Genomic DNA, 10,281 nt, shown 5'->3' with positions numbered 1-10,281 from the left:
GCACATGCAGCCCCACGCAAGCATCACCCCCTTCTCTTCAGGCAGACCCCCGTTCAGCACACACATGCAGCCCCATGCAAGCATCACCCCTTTCTCCCCAGGCAGACCCCCGTCCAGCATGCACATGCAGCCCCATGCAAGCAACATCACCTTTTTCTCCCCAGGCAGACTCCCACTTACCTGATCTGTGACTATGGAGAACGACCCAAAACACTCCAAATCTTGTACAAAATCCGGCCATAACATCAACAGCTCCCGCCTGTCTGCTCTGCTCTATGGAGGAAGAGGCAAATCCTGCACAAAACACTCAAAATCCAAATCCTGCACGAAATCCCGCCATGACATCCACAGCTTCCTCATATCTGCTCTGTCTGCTCTATGGAGGAAGAAGCGCCGCCCCTTCCGGTCACATGGGCACGACGTCAGCAGAGGTCCCTTAGCCGACTTGGATTTAGCCTCTACCCTGGGGATATGCTGCTGACAGCCGGGAGTCGGACGCTGGTGGTCGGCTGTGGGGGTTTAGCTGCCCGTGTCGGGAGGAGGCTGGGGTGGACATTACTGGGGGCGCGCACAGAGAAGTGTCTCCTCCGCCCGCCATTACCTGCCCCCGGGCACCGCCAGGCTGCAGCGTGGAGAAGGCTCTGTACTGTGGGAGCTGCCCCCGGCGCCCAGTGTGTGGGGAGAGTGCAGACATCCCATTACCAGCTGGTATACACCTGCAAGGTAGGTATAGAGCGCCCCCTGCAGACAGGGGCCTGACGGACAGCGCCACCGCAAAAATAATACCACACCATTATTTTGGGGGGTGCTCTCTGCATAGAGTGCCAGAAGGGGAGAGCGCCCCCAATAATAACAAAATGCCCACAGGACAATGGCAGACAGGCAGCACACCTCTCCCCTCACAGGATGACGGCGGATAGACAACACCTCCCCTCACAGGATGATGGCGGATAGACAGCACACCTCTCCCCTCACAGGACGATGGCGGATAGACAGCACACCTCTCCCCTCACAGGACGATGGCGGATAGACAGCACACCTCTCCCCTCACAGGACGACGGCGGATAGACAGCACACCTCTCCCCTCACAGGACGATGGCGGATAGACAGCACCTCCCCTCACAGGACGATGGCGGATAAGACAGCACACCTCTCCCCTCACAGGACGATGGCGGATAGACAGCACACCTCTCCCCTCACAGGACGATGGCGGATAGGCAGCACACCTCTCCCCTCACAGGACGATGGCGGATAGACAGCACACCTCTCCCCTCACAGGACGATGGCGGATAGGCAGCACACCTCTCCCCTCACAGGACGACGGCGGATAGACAGCACACCTCTCCCCTCACAGGACGATGGCGGATAGGCAGCACACCTCTCCCCTCACAGGACGATGGCGGATAGACAGCACACCTCACCCCCCACAGGACGATGGCGGTTAGACAGCACACCTCTCCCCTCACAGGACGACGGCAGATAGACAGCACACCTCTCCCCTCACAGGACGACGGCGGATAGACAGCACACCTCTCCCCTCACAGGACGACGGCGGATAGACAGCACACCTCTCCCCTCACAGGACGACGGCGGATAGACAGCACACCTCTCCCCTCACAGGACGACGGCGGATAGACAGCACACCTCTCCCCTCACAGGACGACGGCGGATAGACAGCACACCTCTCCCCTCACAGGACGACGGCGGATAGACAGCACACCTCTCCCCTCACAGGACGACGGCGGATAGACAGCACACCTCTCCCCTCACAGGACGACGGCGGATAGACAGCACACCTCTCCCCTCACAGGACGACGGCGGATAGACAGCACACCTCTCCCCTCACAGGACGACGGCGGATAGACAGCACACCTCTCCCCTCACAGGACGACGGCGGATAGACAGCACACCTCTCCCCTCACAGGACGACGGCGGATAGACAGCACACCTCTCCCCTCACAGGACGACGGCGGATAGACAGCACACCTCTCCCCTCACAGGACGACGGCGGATAGACAGCACACCTCTCCCCTCACAGGACGACGGCGGATAGACAGCACACCTCTCCCCTCACAGGACGACGGCGGATAGACAGCACACCTCTCCCCTCACAGGACGACGGCGGATAGACAACACCTCCCCTCACAGGACGATGGCGGATAGACAGCACACCTCTCCCCTCACAGGACGACGGCGGATAGACAGCACACCTCTCCCCTCACAGGACGACGGCGGATAGACAGCACACCTCTCCCCTCACAGGACGACGGCGGATAGACAGCACACCTCTCCCCTCACAGGACGACGGCGGATAGACAGCACACCTCTCCCCTCACAGGACGACGGCGGATAGACAGCACACCTCTCCCCTCACAGGACGACGGCGGATAGACAGCACACCTCTCCCCTCACAGGACGACGGCGGATAGACAGCACACCTCTCCCCTCACAGGACGACGGCGGATAGACAGCACACCTCTCCCCTCACAGGACGACGGCGGATAGACAGCACACCTCTCCCCTCACAGGACGACGGCGGATAGACAGCACACCTCTCCCCTCACAGGACGACGGCGGATAGACAACACCTCCCCTCACAGGACGATGGCGGATAGACAGCACACCTCTCCCCTCACAGGACGACGGCGGATAGACAGCACACCTCTCCCCTCACAGGACGACGGCGGATAGACAACACCTCCCCTCACAGGACGATGGCGGATAGACAGCACACCTCTCCCCTCACAGGACGACGGCGGATAGACAGCACACCTCTCCCCTCACAGGACGACGGCGGTGGATAGACAACACACCTCACACCCCCCCCACAGGACGATGACGGACAGACAACACACCTCACCCCCCCACAGGACGATGGCAGACAGACAACACAACTCGCCCCTCACAGGACGACGGCAGACAGACATCGTGTACCCCCTCAGAGCGATGGCGGATAAACAGTTCTCTCCCTCCCCCTCCCAAGAGAGTACGCCCCACACACGCTAGACAGTGCTTGAAAGACAGTGCGCTCCCTGCAATACAGATCTTGTCTGTTTATTATTTGTATTCAGGTTTGTTCAACAAGATCCACGAAAAAGATCTCGAAATCGGCATATCGGAGCGGCGTGGTGATTGTGAGGTGCCCCGGCTGCCAGAACCACCACATCATCGCCGATAATCTAGGCTGGTTCTCCGACCTGGATGGGAAGAGGTAAGTTGTGCGGGGCCTCATATAACTGCACATAAAGAGGGTTCCCGCCTAGGGTATTAGTCACTTACCCCCTATTATGGGGGTTTTCCCACTTTTAGAAGTGCGCACCCCGACCCAAATTAAATTGTTAGAGCTAATACTCTCCTCTTGCTGGGTCCAGCGCTGATTCTTCACCACTACTTCGGTCTCAGTCTTTTTGGCTGCGGTGTTGATGATGCTGACCTGTAGTGAGTGATGTCTTTTGTTTTTTAAAGTGGAAACCTCCCCCATTGAAGCCTTATTTCCATGTCCATGTAGTAATTGTGCTGTGATAATGGACTGGATGTATCACAAAGGCCCTGTAAGTGGTGGTCCCAAAGATGAGAACCCAAGATGGTGACCCTGCCACCCTGATAAGCTACATCATGGCAGTATCTCTCCTCATAGGATGCACAGCTGTCCGTGGTTGTATGTAGCCCCCTCCAGTGAAGTCTTTGGGAGTAATGGACAGACAGAACCCTGCTGGAGGCCCGTGTCTTTGCCATCTTGCTTCTTCTTTGAAGCTTAGTTAAATGATTGGATTCATAAAAGGATCTGTGTTTTTTTTTTTTCTACATTCTGCAAAACTATTGACCCTGCAATAATTTAATCAATGTAAGTCCCCTAAAATAAGTTTTAAAAAAGTTTAAATCGGCCCCTTTTTCACCATTCCAAAATGAATAAACTTACAAAATTCCATTTTTTTTTTTTTACCTTTTCCCCACACTTTTTTTTTTTTTCGTGTTTTTCAGCAGATTCTATGATGTCAGTGAAAGTTGCAATTTCTCCTGCAAACTAACAGCCCTCATTCGGATGTATCTACAAAAAAATTAAAAAGTTACGGCTCTTGGAAGAAGGAGAGGAGAATATGAAAAATGTCTGGGTCCAGTCTGTCACCCCTGGGACGTGTATGACCTGTTAATATGAGCATACAGGTTATAGAAATCTTACACTAGTTCTTCCTGTATGCCTCATAGCTGACGTCTTGTTGTGGAGAAATCCTCTTTTATTTCTGTATGGTAATGATTTCTTCCATGTTCTCGGGTGTGCAGTGCCTGGAAGAAATCTGTGCCTCCTGTCTTCATTATCATACCACCCCCCTGTCCTCCTCCCATCAGCGTCACTGGAGGCAAGAGATTTTCTTCCAGGCACCGCACTCCCCGGAGCTTGGAAGAAATCATTAGCATACAGAAATAAAATACAATTTCTCCACAACAAGCCTGCAAATATGAGGCAAGCAGGTAGGACTAGTGTAACATTTCTATTCCCTGTATGCCCATATTAATAGGTCATATACCTCCCTGGGGGTGACAGATTCCCTTTTAAAGTGTTAGTATGTTCATTTGCAGACACTATATGGATATTTTCCATAGACAACAGCACCACCTAGAGGATAGAATGTGAAATGACCACTGCTAATACTATGCAAGGTAGGGGTGCGCAGCCCATTGGATCATAACAAGTAACATAGTAACATAGTTAGTAAGGCCGAAAAAAGACATTTGTCCATCCAGTTCAGCCGATATTCCATCATAATAAATACCCAGATCTACGTCCTTCTACAGAACCTAATAATTGTATGATACAATATTGTTCTGCTCCAGGAAGACATCCAGGCCTCTCTTGAACCCCTCGACTGAGTTCGCCATCACCACCTCCTCAGGCAAGCAATTCCAGATTCTCACTGCCCTAACAGTAAAGAATCCTCTTCTATGTTGGTGGAAAAACCTTCTCTCCTCCAGACGCAAAGAATGCCCCCTTGTGCCCGTCACCTTCCTTGGTATAAACAGATCCTCAGCGAGATATTTGTATTGTCCCCTTATATACTTATACATGGTTATTAGATCGCCCCTCAGTCGTCTTTTTTCTAGACTAAATAATCCTAATTTCGCTAATCTATCTGGGTATTGTAGTTCTCCCATCCCCTTTATTAATTTTGTTGCCCTCCTTTGTACTCTCTCTAGTTCCATTATATCCTTCCTGAGCACCGGTGCCCAAAACTGGACACAGTACTCCATGTGCCACAGTAAAACTTAATTTACATATACATGTGCCCTGAATATTGGAGCCCTTATTGCGTATGGTATAGGGGGAGGTTTCTTATGGTGTGGTGATTTTTTTTTTTTTTTTTTTTTTTAACTCGTATGATAATATAATATTCTTCATTCTGCACTGAAGGAATATTGAGCAAATCTTGGCAGCTAAAGGAGAGAAGGTTCGTCGGCTGGTGGGTGAAGAGGCGCTGGAACTAGTGGCGGACGACGGTATAACAGGCGATGACACAGGCCCACCGGAGGAGGAGGACAAATCGGCGTCTCCTGCTCCCTGCGAGAAGACAGTGACTTGACAAGAAGAAGGCGGTAGACATTTCTTATTTTTATAAAGACACTCTATAATAATGGTATCATAACAGAGAAGATATCGTATCTGTACCCATCATTCCTTATATTACTGCACAATGGAGAAGATAATGACAGTCTGCGCCATAAGACTACAAGCCGTATTTGCCAGATACAATTTCTTGTAATTTTACATCGGGACTCGTGTTCTTACAATCCTGCCGCCCCCCCTACATCTCTATATGAGGCTGGATTTTGAGAAGCTCTATACCAGAGTACCACAGGGGGGCGCTGTAATGTGTGTGTGTGTCTCTCTATATATACACATACAGTACTTAGCAAACATTTTAGGCATGTGTGGGAGAAACGGCTGTAAAGTAAGAATAGTTTCAAAATAGAAGTGTTAATTTTTATCAATTCGCAAAATGCAAAGTGAATGAACAAGAGAAATCTAAATCCTATCAATATTTGGTGACCACCCGTTTGTTCATCACTTCTTCTCACTCACTTGCACACAATTTTTGAAGCAACTCTGCAGGAGGTTGTTCCAAACATCTTGGGAGAACTGACCACAGATCATCTGGGGATGTCACTCACTTGCGTAAATCCTTCTGTGTCTTTATGTGATGACAGACTGGATGATGCAAGATCAAGGATCTGAGGGGCCGGATCATCACTTCCATGACCCTTTGTTCCTGGGTTCAAATCCCACCAAGTACAACTCTGCAGGGAGTTTGGATGCTCTCCCTGTGTTTGCGTGGGTTTCCTCCGGTTTCCGCCCACATTCCAAAGACCTACTGATAGGGAATTTAGATTGTGAGCCCCAATGGGGACAGTGATGTGCAAAAAAAAAAAACTGTAAAGCACTGAGGAATATGTTGGTGCTATATAAATAAAAATATTATTATTGGCTAGATGTTTGGGGTCGTTCTGCTGCAGAATAATTTTGGAGCCAATAATTTACTACCATCAGTGAGGTGTCAGACTGCAAATTTATTCCACAGCAGAACCCAAACATCCAGCCAATGTCATCATGAAGTCATGGAGCCCTGATCTCACATCATCCAGTCTGTCTGGACTCGCATTAAGAGACAGAAGGATTTGCAACAAGTTTCGTACACAGAAGATCTGGGGTCAGTTCTCCAAGATGTTTGAAACCACCTCCTGCCGAGTCCCTTCAAAAACTGTCCTCAAGTCTACCTAGAAGAAATAACACTTCTTCTATTTTGGAAATCATTCTTACTTTGCGGCATTTCTTTTACAACTGTCTAAAGTTTTTTTACCGTACTATATACATACATTTATTACAATTGCCTTTAATGACCTGTAATAAAAGGTTGATTATGCAAATAAAGGTTTTTTTTTTTACAGGATGGTAATTACCTAGTGTCTCTTCCTGGCTGTTAAAGGGGTGTACAGTCAGGAAATGTTATAATAACCTTTCCATGTGATAGGTCGGCAATATCGGAATGGTGCCGTCAGATCTCATGCACCCTCACTCAATAGCTGTGGCCACAGACCCATACATGGAATGGGATGTCCTATCCCATGGATAAGTTATCTATATGTTCTATTCTAGCCAACTACTTTAACCCCTTTCTGCCATCAGACGTACTATTGCGTCCATGGGGGGTGGGCCCTACTTCCCAAGGACGCAATAGTACGTCATATGCGATCGGCAGCGCTCACGGGGGGAGCGGCGCCGATCGCGGCCGGGTGTCAGCTGCCTATCGCAGCTGACATCCGGCACTATGTGCCAGGAGCGGTCACGGACCGCCCCCGGCACATTAACCCCCGGCACACCGCGATCAAAGATGATCGCGATGTGCCGGCGGTACAGGGAAGCACCGCGCAGGGAGGGGGCTCCCTGCGGGCTTCCCTGAGACCCCCGCAGCAACGCGATGTAATCGCGTTGCTGCGAGGGTCTTGCCGCCCTCCCTCCCTGCTCCAGGTCCCGGATCCAAGATGGCCGCGGATCCGGGTCCTGCAGGGAGGGAGGTGGCTTCACAGAGCCTGCTCAGAGCAGGCACTGTGAAGCCTGCACTGCTGCATGTCAGATCAGTGATCTGACAGAGTGCTGTGCAAACTGTCAGATCACTGATCTGTGATGTCCCCCCCTGGGACAAAGTAAAAAAGTAAAAAAAAAAATTTCCAAATGTGTAAAAAAAATTAAAAAAAAATATTCCTAAATAATGAAAAAAAAAAAAAAATATTCCCATAAATACATTTCTTCATCTAAATAAAAAAAAAAAAAAACAATAAAAGTACACATATTTAGTATCGCCGCGTCCGTATCGACTCGCCCTATAAAACTGGCACACTAGTTAACCCCTTCAGTAAACACCGTAAGAAAAAAAAAAAAAAAAACGAGGCAAAAAACGACGCTTTATTATCATACCGCCGAACAAAAAGTGGAATAACACGTGATCAAAAAGACAGATATAAATAACCATGGTACCGCTGAAAGCGTCATCTTGTCCCGCAAAAAACGAGCCACCATACAGCATCATCAGCAAAAAAATGAAAAAGTTATAGTCCTGAGAATAAAGCGATGCCAAAATAATTATTTTTTCTATAAAATAGTTTTTATCGTATAAAAGCGCCAAAACATAAAAAAATGATATAAATGAGATGTCGCTGTAATTGTACTGACCCGAAGAATAAAACTGCTTTATCAATTTTACCAAACGCGGAACGGTATAAACGCCTCCCCCAAAAGAAATTCATGAATAGCTGGTTTTTGGTCATTCTGTCTCACAAAAATCGGAATAAAAAGCGATCAAAAAATGTCACGTGCCCGAAAATGTTACCAATAAAAACGTCAACTCGTCGCGCAAAAAACAAGACCTCACATGACTGTGTGGATCAAAATATGGAAAAATTATAGCTCTCAAAATGTGGTAACGCAAAAAATATTATTTGCAATAAAAAGCGTCTTTCAGTGTGTGACGGCTGCCAATCATAAAAATCCGCTAAAAAACCCGCTATAAAAGTAAATCAAACCCCCCTTCATCACCCCCTTAGTTAGGGAAAAATAAAAAAATGTATTTATTTCCATTTTCCCATTAGGGCTAGGGTTAGGGCTAGGGTTAGGGCTAGGGTTAGGGTTAGGGCTGGGGTTAGGGTTAGGGTTGGGGCTAGGGTTAGGGTTGGGGCTAGGGTTAGGGCTAGGGTTAGGGCTAGGGTTAGGGCTACAGTTAGGGTTGGGGCTAAAGTTACAGTTAGGGTTTAGATTACATTTACAGTTGGGAATAGGGTTGGGATTAGGGTTAGGGGTGTGTCAGGGTTAGAGGTGTGGTTAGGGTTACCGTTGGAATTAGGGTTAGGGGAGTGTTTGGATTAGGGTTTCAGTTATAATTGGGGGGTTTCCACTGTTTAGGCACATCAGGGGCTCTCCAAAAGCGACATGGCGTCCGATCTCAATTCCAGCCAATTCTGCGTTGAAAAAGTAAAACAGTGCTTCTTTCCTTCCGAGCTCACCCGTGTGCCCAAACAGGGGTTTACCCCAACATATTGGGTATCAGCGTACTCAGGACAAATAGGACAACAACTGTTGGGGTCCAATTTCTCCTGTTACCCTTGGGAAAATACAAAACTGGGGGCTAAAAAATAATTTTTGTGGGAAAAAAAAGATTTTTTATTTTTACGGCTCTGCGTTATAAACTGTAGTGAAACACTTGGGGTTCAAAGTTCTCACAACACATCTAGATAAGTTCCCGGGGGGGTCTAGTTTCCAATATGGGGTCACTTGTGGGGGGTTTCTACTGTTTAGGTACATTAGGGGCTCTGCAAACGCAATGTGACGCCTGCAGACCATTCCATCTAAGTCTGCATTCAAATGGCACTCCTTCCCTTCCGAGCCCTCCCATGCGCCCAAACAGTGGTTTCCCCCCACATATGGGGTATCAGCGCACTCAGGACAAATTGGACAACACATTTTTGGGTCCAATTTCTCCTGTTACCCTCGGGAAAATACAAAACTGGGGGCTAAAAAATAATTTTTGTGGGAAAAAATTTTTGTTTTATTTTTACGGCTCTCCATTATAAACCTCTGTGAAGCCCTTGGTGGGTCAAAGCGCTCACCACACATCTAGATAAGTTCCTTAGGGGGTCTACTTTCCAAAATGGTGTCACTTGTGAGTGGTTTCTACTATTTAGGTACATTAGGGGCTCTGCAAACGCAACATGGCATCTCATCTCAATTCCTGTCAATTTTGCATTGAAAAGTCAAACGGCGCTCCTTCCTTTCCGAGCTCTCCCATCCGCCCAAACAGTGGTTTACCCCCACATATGGGGTATCAGCGCACTCAGGACAAATTGTACAACAACTTTTGGGGTCCAATTTCTTCTCTTACCCTTGGAAAAATAAAAAATTGGGGGCGAAAAGATAATTTTTGTGAAAAAATATGATTTTTTTATTTTTACGGTTCTGCATTATAAACTTCTGTGAAGCACTGGGTGGGTCAAAGTGCTCACCACACCTCTAGATAAGTTCCTTAGGGGGTCTACTTTCCAAAATGGTGTCACTTGTGGGGGGTTTCAATGTTTAGGCACATCAGTGGCTTTCCAAACGCAACATGGCATCCCATCTCAATTCCTGTCAATTTTGCATTGAAAAGTCAAACGGCGCTCCTTCCCTTCCGAGCTCTCCCATCCGCCCAAACAGTGGTTTACCCCCACATATGGGATATCCGCTTACTCAGGACAAATTGT

General features: G+C 48.4%; 1 protein-coding gene across 1 annotated transcript; it reads left to right on the top strand.

Moving 5' to 3' along the window:
* The first annotated feature begins 378 nt into the window (after positions 1–378).
* On the top strand, positions 379–6,936 carry DNLZ (DNL-type zinc finger). Its single transcript, XM_069748133.1, has 3 exons — positions 379–723; positions 3,072–3,211; positions 5,408–6,936. The coding sequence occupies exons 1-3, from the start codon at positions 379–381 to the stop codon at positions 5,574–5,576; spliced, it is 654 nt and encodes a 217-aa protein (XP_069604234.1). The 3' UTR covers positions 5,577–6,936.
* Positions 6,937–10,281: the final 3,345 nt, after the last annotated feature.

Source organism: Ranitomeya imitator, chromosome 2 (genome assembly GCF_032444005.1).
Source record: "Ranitomeya imitator isolate aRanImi1 chromosome 2, aRanImi1.pri, whole genome shotgun sequence".
In the NCBI taxonomy this organism is placed as follows: domain Eukaryota; kingdom Metazoa; phylum Chordata; class Amphibia; order Anura; family Dendrobatidae; genus Ranitomeya; species Ranitomeya imitator.
This window is presented reverse-complemented; position numbering and strand designations above follow the sequence as displayed.